At 52.2% G+C, this 13,887-nt stretch overlaps 1 protein-coding gene across 1 annotated transcript; it reads left to right on the top strand.

The window, feature by feature from the left end:
• Positions 1-363: 363 nt before the first annotated feature.
• MRGPRG (MAS related GPR family member G) lies at positions 364-1,191 on the top strand. The gene is given in 5 exon segments (XM_086679317.1): positions 364-648; positions 651-780; positions 783-859; positions 861-1,039; positions 1,041-1,191. Coding segments are annotated over 5 exon segments (822 nt in total).
• The last annotated feature ends 12,696 nt before the right edge of the window (positions 1,192-13,887 follow it).

The following is a 13,887-nucleotide window of genomic DNA, read 5'->3' as shown; positions in this document are numbered from 1 at the left end:
GCCCCGCCATGTGTGGGCCACACGGGTGTCCCCGTGCCTGCAGAGACCTGCCCCGCCCATTGCTGACCTCTGCCACCACGAAGAGCCCTGCACGTCTTTCGCGCATTCAGCCGAGCCATCTAGCTGGGAGGAGGGCAGCCCCCGCCCCCACCAGCCACCATCGCCTCCGTGCCCCGTGCCTGGCACATCTCACTACCGAGTCTCCTGCTGAGGCCAGAAGGGCTGGGCATCCCCCAGGGGCCAGGGGGGTGGCCCCCGGGCTGGGGCTGTCCTCCCGGGATGACCCCTGCCTCCTGGGGCGGTGCCCCTGGCCTCCCTCGGGGCGATGCCAGCACCAACGTCTGTGCCTCCTTCCAGGGCCTGATGTTCGGGCTCTGGAGAACCTCCAACAGCGTGCTTCTCGACCTCACTCTGGCCGTCGGCCTCGGAGGGCTGGTGGGGAGCGGGCTTGTCCTCTGGCACCTCGGCTTCCGCATCAGGAAGGGCCCCCTCTCCGTCTACGTCCTCCGCCCGGCCGCCGCGGACAGCCTGTTCCTCTGCTGCCAGCTGGGCTTCTCCACCGTCCAGGCCGCCCTGGGCTCCCGGGACAACCTGTCCTTCGCGGGCTTCTCCGTGGGGCTGGGGCTGCTGGCGGCCTCGGCACCGAGTGCAGCTGCCTGTCCCGCGTCTTCCCTGGCTGCTGGCCCAGACACACCTCGGGCCTCGTCTGCGGCCTCGTCTCGACCCTGAGCCCGCCGGCCATGCTGCGGCCCGCCAACGCCTGCGGCCTGCTGCGGCCCGCACCAGACCCCTGACCTGCGCGCGGTACCACGCGACCAGCGTCGCGTGGCTGCTGTCCCCGGCCCGCGCGGCCTGCGCGGGGGAGCCCGGTGCCCTTCCTCTGGGTGAACTGCCGCTCCCAGCGCCCGCGGCCCAAGCTGTGGGGCATCGCTCCGGGCTCCGTGCTCCTGCTCCTCTTTTGCGGCCTCCCACTGGTCTTCTGGAGCCTGTGGCCCCTCCTCAACCTCCTGCGGCCCCTGTTTGGCCCACTGGCCACCCTCCCGCAACGCCCAGCCCTTCATCTGCTTCACCACAGGCCAGCAGCCGGGCAAACGCCAGCCGCTGTGGGTGGTTCTGCAGAGGTCCCTGGGGGAGGAGGCCGCACGGGGGGCCAGGGGCCAGTCTCTGCCTCAATATAGGGCCTCACTATAGGGGCCGCCGCAGCCCCGGCCAGACTCTTCCCGGGTGACCACCCCCCCACACCCCAGCTCCCCGGTCGGGGACCCAAGTGCTGAGAACAGAGTGAGGGCCATGGTCCTGACCCCTGTTGCCCAGCGCGGCCTGTAGAGCCCCGGGGGGTGGGGCAGGAGGGAGGGACAAGGACCCGCAGCGCCCCCCTCCAGCTCGGGCCCCCACCGCACACCTGCAGCAGCGCTGAGGACAGGAGCCCCCCACCCCGCACAGCCCGGGAGGGGGGCTGGAGGGACAGGAGCCCAGGCGCTGGCTGTGCCGGGCTGTCCGCCACTACGACGGTGCTGTCGCTTCTTCCTCCGCGGGAAGGTCGTGGAACCCGGCCTCACCCCAGCCGCCCACCCTCCGACGACAGCCCGCCCCGTCCCGCCCCGTGCCGCCCCGTCCCGTCCTCCGGGCGGTTCCCCATCGGCCGCCAGATGGCGCTGCGCCCTCAACAAGCGCGCCCCGGGCGGGCTCCACGCGGGAGGGTGGCCGCGGCTCGGCCGCCTGCCCTCCCGGCCCCACCGCCGGCTGCCTGGAGGGTGTTCTGGCCCCCAGCCCCCATCCTCACCGGGATTCTGGCTCATCCCCCACCCGTTGCCCCAGCCCTGCCCGCCCCCTGCAGACCCTTCCCTGCCCGGTTTGCCCTGGGGCTTTCCTCCTGAAAAAATGGGAGGGACAGGGACAGGCCGGGAGAGACAGGGAAGGACAAGGAGGAGAGACGAGGGAGAGACCGCGAGAGGGGAGAGAGGGGAAGGAAGGGGGGAGGGGAGGGAGGGCAGGGAAGGGGGAAAGACAAGGGAGAGACAGGGAGGGGCGGGGAGGGAGGGAACTGAAGCCAGGCTTTGTAGCTTTCAAAGTGCAAATCGCTTTAAGTGTTTTCTGAACAATTTAAAGAAAAAAGAAAGAAAAAAGATAGTCCGTGGTCATTGTCAAAACGTTCAAGCCCTGCAGAAAATACTGCAAAGATAAATCACCAAGTGTTTGGACCCAGGGGCGGCATGTTGGGTGCGAACGCTTTAGCTGTGTTTCTGGAGACCCACAGAAACTTCAACCGTGACCAAAAGGAGGTCGTTCCATACACGCTAATTCTGCGCCTGTGGCAACAAAGCATTTTACAATTGCAGGAGATTTGTCTTAGAAAGGTGTGCAATTTTTTCACCAGAAGATTTCTGTGTTGCTCGGTTTTCGGGTGGTGATGCGGGGGTCTGGAGCCGACGGCCAAGAAAGAATTCTTGAAGATGTCTTCGGTGCAGAAAGGCGATTTTATTAACGCGCGAGGACAGGGCCCGCGGGCAGGACTGCACTGGGGTGTGAGGCTCCTTAGACACAACAAAGTTGGGGAGGTAAAGTCAAAAGAGAGGCCTCCAGAGGGACTCGGAGGCTCCTAAAATGCATGAGGCCTGGCTGTTGTCCAGCGAAGGCTCTTTTCCCTCTAGGAAGGCATTAACAGTAGGACCGTGGAGGGTTCCAGAAATGTCAGACTCTGGATTTGCCTCAAGTGTGTCAATGGGCTGCAGGTCATGAGGAAACTTCCTTCCTGCCTTTGTTCCCACATCACTACGGAGGGGAGGGCGATGCTGGGGCTCCAGGAACCTGAGTCTGTGGGTTACTGGGGATCCGACTATTGGCGAGATTGCCTTTTTCTTGTAATGTACTGAGATATTTGTAAACTGATGGAGACTATGCCTTGCACGACTGTGATCTCTATCAGCCAGCCATTTCTTTCCCTTCCTTTGTCCTTGGGCCGCCGGGAGTGCCTGAGGAATGTCACCTGGTGGGGGGAGGGAGTGCTAGCTTGTATTTTCCCCTCGGCCCGCCTTATGCTCCCTCATCACTCCCTATGGGAACCGGAAAGACGAGAGGCGCCTGGGTGGCCCAGTCGGTCAAGCGTCAAACTTCAGCTCAGGTCGTGATCTCGCCTGTCCCTAGTTCGAGCCCGGCATCGGGCTCTGTGCTGACAGCTGCTTCAGATTCTGTGTCTCCGTCTCTCTGTCTCTCCCCTGCTCTCACTCTGTCTCTCTCTCTCAAAAATAAACATTTAAAAATTAAAAAAGAAAAAAAAGGAAGTGGAGAGATGAGAAAGTCACCGGTCGCCACCCGCACCCCGGAGACACTGGCTTTTGCGGGTTTTCTGTGCCTCCCCAGGAAGCCAGGGCTCCGGCCCCCCTTGACTCCAGCAGAGGGCGCCAAGTGCGGACAGTCAAGAAAGAATGCTGGAGACGGTTTCGGTGCAAAAAGGTGGTTTTATTAAAGGGCGGGGAAGGGACCCTCGGGCAGAAAGAGCTGCGCTGGGGTGGTGAGGAGTGACTGAGTCCATACTTTTAGGTCGGGAGGGGCAGAGAGCAAGGCAGTTTCCAAAAGGATTTTCATATGTGAAAAAAGACAAGATCCCGGAGGTCTGGCTATTCTCAAGCTTTTGACCCCTAGGAAAGCATAACCTCGAGGCAGCGGTGACTTCCTAGGGGAAGGTCCCTGCCTCTCAAGTACGCGGCGTCGGAGGGCTGCAAGTTGTAAGGGATTTAAATTAATTTTATCTACGTTTCTTTCGCCTTTGTTCTCCTCAAGTCTAAGGGCTGGTGCTGCAGCTCGGGGAGGGAGGGGGCGAAGCATCCGGAGCCCCGCTCCGTGGGGGAAGCTGCTCTGGGGTGGGATGCGGAGGGCTGGGGAGGGACTGTCCGTTCTGGTGACCTTTCCTGCCAGTCCCCAGAGAGGGGTGTGGCCTCCTTGAAGGCCTGAAAAGGAGATGCGGGAGGCAGGCCTTTTCAGAGGTGGGGTGCCCCCAGGGTCAGCCCCTGGAAATAGCTGCAGGGGGGCCCCCTGTGGGGCCCGTCATCTGTGTGCCTGTGGCGGCGGGGACAGGAGGGGACAGGAGGCAGCAGTGTCTAGGGCACGTGATAAACAGCCCCATCTAGAGAGATGGAGATCGCGGGGTCCTCTGGCCGGGGACCCTTCTGCAGTGGGGGTGCCAGCCTGAGCCCAGACAAGCCGGCGAGCGGCTGTCACCTCTCTAGCTGGGTGACCTCCAGCGAGTCGCCCAGAGCCCCAGTGTGCGTAGGGGGCGGAGGAGCAGGGAGGTCAAGGCGGCTCGTCCGGGGGGGAGGCGACCCCAGGTGCTGTCGGCCCGTCCTGACCTGCAAGGCCAACCACATTGCCTCCCACATGCAGCAGAGCTCCAGATGTCCCCAGCCAGCCCTGACCTCGGCACCCCACTGTAAGGGTTAAATTGTAGCGCAGGGCTAACCGGTAGCCTTAATAACAACTTTGTTTTAACACTGTAGATTAAGAGATAACGTGCTATCAGTCAAGGGAACCCAAGTTTAAGGAAAATCAACTGGATTAGTGTTTGATTGGATTGGGGCAAGGGCACGTCTGAACTGTTTCCACCCCCATCTGGGAACTGTTTCTCTGTTCTGTTCCCAGGTGATGATAAGGACGATGCGGTTGGCTATAAAAACTCTGTACCCCGGCTGTTCGAGACCGCACTCTGGTCAAGAGTGTCGGTCCCGATCGGTTGGCCTTGCCTCTCATTGCAATAAATTTCGTCGTGACTGTCACTGGCGCCCTACTGTCTTAATGTTAATGCTTTGCTAGAGGGAAAAACAACCTTAGCCTGACAATAGCTAGGCCTCCAGGATCCTGTGAGCCTTCTTTAGCATGTGAAAATCTCACTGGAATCTTCCCAGTTTCTCCTCCGGGTCCTGGGGCAGCTCTCCCTGCCCACGAGTCCTGTCCCTCCTGTCCCGTGCTTTAATAAAATCACCTTTTTGCACCAAACACGTCTTCAAGAATTTTTTTCTTGGCTGTCGGCTCTGAACCTCACCATCACCCCAAAACCCCATCACCCAAAACTTCATCACTAAGCACTGGACAGAAACCCAAGATATGGATGCACTTTGGTGTGGCCCGTGTCTCCCAAGAGGTTCGGGGTCTGAAGAAAGGACAGACATAAATACAGTACAAAGACAGCAGGTGAAGGTGTGCAGAGGGTTTAGGGAGGCACCCCTTAACCCCAACTTATGGCCATTGCCCTGGTATCATAAGCGTGTTCCTTTCTACTCCCAAGTGTCCCCGTGTGGATGACCAATCACCTGGTTGCCCTAGTGTTAGGGAAGCATGGAGGAGGGTCACATATCCTCACTCGGAAAGCAAGGGAGGCTTCCAGGAGAAGGAGGTATCACACAGGCTGCGATGGGGGAGGAGGAAGGGGCTGCCCTTGGTGGGGGGAAGCAGGAGGTCTGAAACATGGCACCTGCGAAGAAAAAGAGAAAGAAGGAGACCCCCATGGGAGACTTCTGGCAGCTGGGCCCCCAGGAAATGGAGCAGGTGTATACCAGACAAGGGACAGAGGACCCCCCGGGAAAGTGGGCACGAGGTACACACGTGGCCTTCCTCCCAAGTCTGCCTTTCCTACGGTTCATCTGGAAGTAAGTGTGGCTGGTCTGAAACAGTGGTCAAATCTCAGTTGTTTGGTTTCGCTTTCCCAGATATCCAATCGTTCTAGCAAGAGCTGTTGGCAAGGTTTCCCTTTTCTCGTTGAATCACGTTGGCGCCTTGAATGTAACTCAACCAATGGTATATGGCGGACCCCGTGTTTCTGCTTGGCTAGTCTCGTGCCAACGCCCCCCTGTCTCAATTACTGCGGCGTCACGGGAAGTCATGACATCAGTGGCACAAGCCCTACCACGTTGTGTTTCTTCCTTGAGACTCGCATTTCTGTATAAATTCTAGAATCAGCCTGACAAGGTCTTCAAAAGTCTACCGGGAAATTTATTGAGATTGCACTAAATCTGTTCAATTATTCTCTAAAATTCATGGAGTTTTCCATTTCTCATGCATGGTTCCCCCCCGCCCCACACACACCATTTATTTTGGGATTTGATTTCTGCCAGCTGTCCTTCGTAGTGGGTCGCCTGTACATGTTTGGTAAAATCTATGCCTAGGCACCTGGGGTTTTGTAACGCTATCTGCAGTAAGCCTTGGGTTTCATTTTCCAACTGTTTGTCGACAGTTTATTGGTTTCTTATATCGATCTTGATTTTTTACACGATCGAACGGCTATCCTACCAAATTACTAAATGTACGAATTCATTCTAGTTGTCTCTTTGAAGACACCTTAGGGTTTCCTAAGAACAGGGTCACACCATTTGCAAATCGAGATAGTCTTTCTACTTCCTCTCTGGTTTGGCTAAGCCGTCCCACACAACGGTGAACAGAAATGGTAGATGTGGGCCCCCTCGCCTACCCCGGACTCACAGGGAAGGTGTTCAATATTTTACCGTAAAACACGACGTCGTCTGTAGGACTTTTGTTTATAGCCTTTGTCATACTGATATAATTCCCATCCATTCCTAGTTTTCTGAGGGTTTTCCAAACCCACGATTTGGGTTTTTATAAATCGTGCAGGGCTATTGAATTTTATCACATGCTTTCTTCATCTCTTAAGACAATCGTATGGTTTCTCTCCTTCCGTGTACTGATGTGGTGAATTACACTGACTCAGTTTCCAGTGCTGACCTTGCACTCCTTGGATAAACCCCACTTGGCCATAGTGTCTTGTCCTTCTTACGCATGAACGGACGTGATCTGCCAATACTTTGATAGGGGTATTTGCATCTATGTTCATGAGAGGTGCTCTCTCGCTTGGTTTCTCGATAGTGTCCTTGTCAGTTTGGGGCATCAGAGAGAGTTGTTCATGCTCCCATCTCTGTAAGAATGTGGGTGAAGCCAGTACCTGTTCCTCTGGGGAGACATCCGGGTCTAGAGTTTCTGTGGATTTTTTTTTTTTTAACGTTTATTCATCTTTGAGAGACAGAGAAAGAGACAGAGCATGAGCAGGGAAGGGACAGAGAGAGGGAGACACAGAATCCGAAGCAGGCTCCAGGCTCCGAGGCATCAGCACAGAGCCCGACGCAGGGCTTGAACTCACAAGCCGTGAGATCATGACCTGAACCAAAGTCGGGCGCTTAACCGACTGAGCCACCCAGGTGCCCCTTGTGAATGGAGTTTAAAACACAATTTCCCAGGGTGGCTGGGTGGCTCAGTCGGTTAAGCATCCGACTTCGGCTCAGGTCATGATCCCATGGTTTGAGAGTTCAAGCCCCACGTCGGGCTCTGGGCTGACGGCTCGGAGCCTGGAACCTGCTTGGATTCTGTGCCTCCCCCTCTCTCTGCCCCTTCCATGCTTGTTCTTTGTCTCTCTACAATAAATAAGCACTAAAAAAACAAAATTAAAACACAATTTCTGTTTCTTTAACAAATAGAGGGGCATTCAGGTTCCTTTTCTCTTTTTCCATCAGTTTTGGAAAGTCTTATCCTTCAAGCAATGCTTCCATTTCACCAAACAGCCATTTAGCCTAGCGTTGGATATGACTGCATGTCATACGTCTGTGTTGTCTCTTCTGTGCCTCCTGCCGGTACTTTCTGTCTCCTCTTGACCCTTCTTGGTTAGGGTTTTATCAATATCGTTCATCTTTTCCTTTGCTGATTTTCCCTGTTTGTTCATCTGCAGTCTCTTAGATGGATTCCTGCTTATCCTCATTTTGTCTTTCCTTCTACTCTGTGGGTTTTAATTTGCTCTGCTTCTTCTAGCTTCTCGAGTTAAGTAGCTTGGATTTTTTTTTGTTTGTTTTTAATGTTTCCTGCTTCTGGGAATGGGCATTTAAAAAGCCACGGTTTCCCTTCAGGCACTGCTCTCTCTATGTGCCTCCTGAGAGTCTCCATCCCTTATCATTTGGTTCCAAATATCTCCTCATTTTCTTTGTGATTTTTTTTAATGTTTATTTATTTTTGAGAGAGAGAGAGAGAGAGGGAGAGAGAGATACAGAGTGTGAGTGGGGAGGGAGAGAGGGAGAGGGAGACACAGAATCTGAAGCAGGCTCCAGGTTCTGAGCTGTCAGCACAGAGCCTGACATGGGGTTCGAACTCACGGACCACAAGATCATGACCTGGGCCGAAGTTGGACGCTTACTGACTGAGCCACCCAGGTGCCCCATGTGATTTCTTTTTAAAGTATGTTACTGGATTTCCAAACATTTAGAGAGTTTCTATTTATCTCTTTGTTTTGTTGTTAGTTTCTAATACAATTCTTTTGTGGCCTGAAAATAACACCGTATGTCCTTCAACTCTTTCGGGTTCATTGAGACCGGTTTGTGGTCCAGCTTGTGGCCTGTCGTGGTGGGTGTTCCACGTGCACATGGAAAGACTGTGCACTTGTAATTCTTAGATGCCACTTTCCAAAATCTTCAACTAGGTCGATTTTTAAAATAATGTTCAGTTTTTCTACATTTTTTTTTTTTTTTAGTTTTTAATGTTTATTTATTTTTAAGAGAGAGAGAAAGAGAGACAGAGTCTGAGTGGGGAAGGGGCAGAGACAGAGGGAGGCACAGAATCCGAAGCAGGCTCCAGGCCCGGAGCTGTCAGCACAGAGCCCGACGCCAGGCTCGAACTCACGGACCGCGAGATCATGACCTGAGCCGAAGTCGGACGCTCAACCGACTGAGCCACTCAGGCGTCCCATGGCCAGTAGAATTTTAAATAAATTAAGAAGAAAATGTGCATTTATTTATTTATTTTTAGCCATGCAACATCGTCTTTTGTTACGTATGGACTTTTTTTTTTTTTTTTTTTTTTTTTTTTTTAACGTATGGACTTTTAAAATTACTCCCTCAGTCTCTCCATATACAGGGAAAAATAAGTATAATGTTTAGCATATTGGAACTTGGAAATATTGGTCATTGCCTTGATAAGGGAAAAGTATCCCCAAAGGATGCTTAACCAGAAGGGCAATTCATCTGCCAACCTCCAAGAACATGGAGAGGAACACGATAGACAGACTGCCCCCCGTCGGAACCCTCATCCACCGCCATTCGGTAACCCTTCTTCGGGCCCAGATCAGCAGCACGCTTCTGGCCAACGATCATTCAGTGTCTGAGAAGACTTCCACCGTCTTCTTCTGCTACAGAAACCTGGGATATGTTTCTTGGGTATCACCAGAAAACGTGTTGGTGCTCGAGGGGAAATGTCGTGGAAAGGAAGGCACTGGTCACCCTCAAAAAATGGTTTGCGCTGGGATTTCCTTGCGAAGATCTTTCCAAAGATCTTTCTCCCCGGGGGAGAAGCCAGAAAGTGTGCATTTATGGTCACCGCATATTCATCATCCCCAGTGCTCTCCGTTTTTACGTTCATCCGCATTATTCCTCTCCAGCCTGAAAAGCTTTCTTTTGTATTTCATGTCCAATGACTACAATTTCTCTCAGCCTTTGTCTATCTGAAAATGTCTTTTCCTTCCCTTTGTCTTCAAGGATATTTTTATGGAATATTAAACTTAGATTAACAGGATTTCTCTCTGTCTCTGTCTCTGTCTCTGTCTCTGTCTCTCTCTCTCTCTCTCTCTCAGCATATAAAATCATGTTCCATTTGGAAAGGGCATTTGGCTCCCATGATCTAAAGGGATAAGTCACACTTAATTATTATCATTGGCTCCAATATCGTACATCGTTTTTTTCTGGGCGCTTTTGGAATTTTTACCTCCGCATTTTGGCAACTTGGCCACAAAGTACTTAGATGGGGTTGTTTTTGTATTTATTCTACTTGGGATTCACGGAGCATCCCCGATAATGCGCACCCACCACCCCCACCAACAACGGCTACCCCCTTTGTAATGTAAATACTCCACAGGAAAGCATGGATTTCCAGATCAGACTTTTTTTTTTAATTTTTTTTTAATGTTTATTTATTTTTGAGACAGAGAGAGACACAGCATGAGCAGGGAAGGGGCAGAGAGAGAGGGAGACACAGAATGTGAAACAGGCTCCAGGCTCTGAGCTGTCAGCACAGAGCCCGACGCGGGGCTCGAACTCATGAACTGCGAGATCATGACCTGGGCTGAAGTCGGACGCTTAACCGACTGAGCCACCCAGGTGCCCCCAGATCAGACTTTTTAAAAACATACAACCACATGCTGCCCATAAGAGACACACTTTAGATTCAAAGGTGCAAATAATTTGTGTGTAAAGTGATTTATGACGCAAACGCTAACCCAAAGAGACCTCAAGTGGCTATACTAACACCAGACAAAATTGAGTTGAAGTAAAAAATTGTTGCTGGAGACAAACAGTGACCTTTCTCTGCTGATGAAAGGATCAGCCCGTCAAAAAGATACAAGGATTCCAAACACTGGTGCCTGTGGTGTGCAAGCAAGCCCCCTGAGAGGCATCCAGGCCCCAATCCGTGGAACCTGTGGGTGTCACCTTACACGGTAAAAGGGACTTTGCGGTGCGACTAAGTTCAGGATCTTGAGATGAGGGGTGGGGTTACCCTGGATTGTCCGGGGGTCCCGATGGGGACCAGGGTCCTTAAAAAAGGGAGGCAGCAGGGAGAAGGTGGTGGAAACAGAGTCAGAGAAGACGCACCCACAGCCGTGCCGATGGAGGACGGCCTGCGAGCCAGGGAAAGGGGGCTCCAGGAGCTGGAAAAAGCAGGGGACCCGAATCCCCTGGGCTTCCAGAAGGAGCACGGCCCATCAGCTTAGACTTCTGGCCTCCGGAACTGTGGGGTAGGAAGTCTGTGCTGCTTTAAGCCACAAGGTTTTGGTGACGTGTTACAGCAACCGCAGCAAACTGATACAGACTGTCCCCTGCAACTCCTGCCTGCTTCCACCTGCTCCCCTATGTCCTCAGACAGTTGTTTTTAATTTTTTATTTTTCCAGAGGTTGTGGCCATCGAATATCAGGAGGATGGGTCTGCGATCGGCTCTGGTGCCATTGCCAGAAACAGAACTCCCCTTACCCTTTCTTTTTTCTTTCTTTCTTTCTTTCTTTCTTTCTTTCTTTCTTTCTTTCTTTTTTTCTTTCTCTTTCTTTTTCTTTCTTTCTTCTTTCTTCTTTCTTTTTTTTTCTTTCTCTCGTGTTTCTTTCTTCCTTCCTTTCTTTTTCTTTCTTTCTCTCTCTCTTTTTTTCTTTCTTTCTTTCTCTTTCTTTTTTTCTTCTCTCTCTTCTTTCCTTTTCTTTCTTCTTTCTCTCTTCTTTCTTTTTCTTTTTTCTTTCTCTCCTCTTTCTTTTTCTTTCTTTTTCTTGTCTTTCTTCTTTCTTTCTTTTTCTTTCTTCTTTCTCTCTTCCTCTCTTTTTCTTTCTTCTTTCTTTTTTTTCTCTTTCTCTCTTTCTTTTTCTTTCTTTTTCTCTTTCTTCTTTCTCTCTTTTTCTTTCTTTCTCTTTCTTTCTTTTTTTCTTCTCTCTCTTCTTTCTTTTTCTTTCTTTCTTCTTTCTTCTTTCTTTTTCTTTCTTTCTTCTTTCTTTTTCTTTCTTTCTCCCATGTTTCTTTGTTTCTTCCTTTCTTTTTCTTTCTCTTTTTCTTCTCTCTCTTCTTTGTTTTTCTTTCTTTCTTCTTTCTTCTTTCTCTCTTCTTTCTTTTTCTTTTTTTCTCTCTTCTTTCTTTCTTTCTCTTGTCTTTCTTCTTTCTTTCTTTTTCTTTCTTCTTTCTCTCTTCTTTCCCTCTTTTTCTTTCTTCATTCTTTCTCTTTCTCTCTTTTTCTTTCTTTCTTTTTCTCTTTCTTCTTTCTCTCTTTTTCTTTCTTTTTTTCTTTCTTTCTCTTTCTTTCTTTTCCCTTCATTCCTTTTTTTCTTTCTTTCTTTAATTGAGGAGCTGGTGACTTAAAAAAAATTTTTTTTAATGTCCATTTATTGTTGAGAGACAGAAAGAGACAGACCGCAAGCAAGGGGAGGGGCAGAGAGAGAGGGAGACCCAGAATATGAAGCAGGCTCCAGGCTCTGAGCCGTCAGCACTTGAAATGTGAGATCCTGACCCGAGCTGAAGTCAGACACTTAACCCACGGAGCCACCCAGGCGCCCCATCACCTTACCCTTTCTAAATGAAAAGAATAATAACGATTCCGAATTCCAAAACGCATATGTCCCAAGGGTTGCACAGAGTCGCTACATGGGGTTCGGCATGAAGCAGGACTCAGGTCTCTCCATCGGCTCAGATGCCACAAGAAAAATGCCACAGACTCGGGGCTTAAAGAACAGAAACGTATTCTCACAGTTCTGGAGGCTGGAAGTCCAGGACTGAGGCGTCAGCAAGGTGGGCTTTGGGTGAGGCTTCTCTTCCCGGCCTGCAGACGGCCGCCTTCTCACCATGTGCCTGCAGTGGAGAAAGCCCGACATCTCCCGCAGCTCTTCCTACAACGGCACCGATCCCTCCACAGGAGCTACACACACACACACACACACACACACGACCTAGAGGCCCACCTCCGAACACTACCACGCTGGGCGTTCAGGCTTCACCATAGGAATTCAGCCTGTAGCAGCTGGTTGTAAGCAGGAGGGAAAGGGGAGGGACCCAGGCCTATGACTTACGGGTAAATCGGCAGGACGTAGCCCCAGAACAGGAAGGCTGGACACCTGGCTTCCTCCTTCCACTGGCACCTGTAGGTGAGCGTACCCCCCTTCCCAGAGAAGGGGCCCCAAAGGGTTGGCCTCACTCCTCCCAGCACGTGCCTTTGTGCCTTTCTGGGGCTGAGTCTGCCGCGCTGGGCTCTGTGCAGCACTCGGGATGCAGGCCTGACCCGGGGCAGAAGCTGAGGGTTTGCAGAGCTATCGCAGGTGTTGGAGCTAAAAGAAAACGGTTCTCAGGCCCAGGGAGGCCCGCCGTCCGGACCCGTCCTCCCTCTGCGCCCTCGTGCGGGGCCCTGGCATCCCGCCTACCGGCCGACCTCTGCCAGCCAGAGCCTCCTGGGGACCTGTGTGTCAGCATCTGACCGCCTCCTGCTATCCTAGGGACCCGGCGGGGGCTTTGAAAGAGACCGGGCTTCTCCAAACACCCTGTCTGGAGCTGCCGACAGGGACACTGCACACCCTGGAGACCACCCAGCATCTCTGCTGGGCAACCGGGACCCTGCTTGGCCCAAGAGCTCACCAGACACAACACAGGGCAGGCCCCATGGGCCAGAGGCCAGCAGCTGGTGACCTTCAACCCTACAGATGGGTACCTTTCCTGGCATTCACAGGATTAAAGATTCTTGTTTAAATGTTTATTTATTTTGAGAGAGAGAGAGAGTGCGCGCACGGGCAGGAGTTGGGGAAGGGCAGGCAGAGAGAGAGAGAGAGAGAGAGAATCCCAAGCAGGCTCCACACCCACACGGAATTGGAACTAAACAACCGTGAGATCATGACCTGAGTCGAAATCAAGAGCCACATGCTTCAGCGACCGAGCCACCCAGATGCTCCAAGGATTAAATATTTTTAAATCAGTCGTCAGCACTTACCAATTGGGGAATTTCACATCAAAATCAGGTTTCTGGCCTCCCCTGAACGTCCGAGGCTGCCAAACATCACCCACGTTGCCACCTGGCCACAGAGGGAGGCTGGGAGGGGCTGGTTTTCTGCAGGTGCACCTGACGCTCCCCTGAGGAGCCCTTCTTTGCTGTCACCCTGAGCCCAGACCACTCCTCACCAATCGCAGAGGAAAGTGAATGGGTCTCTTTGCTCCCCTTTGTTTTTGGGTGAAAAGTGGGAAAAACAGACCCAGAAACCCCCAAGGAACACACAAGAGAGGGCTCGTTTCCTTGTGGGTGTGATGAACACTGCTTTGTGTTTGATGTGCAACGGAGAGTGTATGGGACTGAATTCCCCTCCAAGGATAAGAACTCACTCCGCCCAGACTGGACCCCTTCTT

This window comes from Puma concolor, chromosome D1, assembly GCF_028749965.1.
Source record: "Puma concolor isolate L17-30 chromosome D1, mPumCon1.1.hap2, whole genome shotgun sequence".
In the NCBI taxonomy this organism is placed as follows: Eukaryota; Metazoa; Chordata; class Mammalia; order Carnivora; family Felidae; genus Puma; species Puma concolor.
The sequence above is the reverse complement of the archived record's forward strand: the minus strand, read 5'-3'. Positions and strand labels throughout refer to the sequence as shown.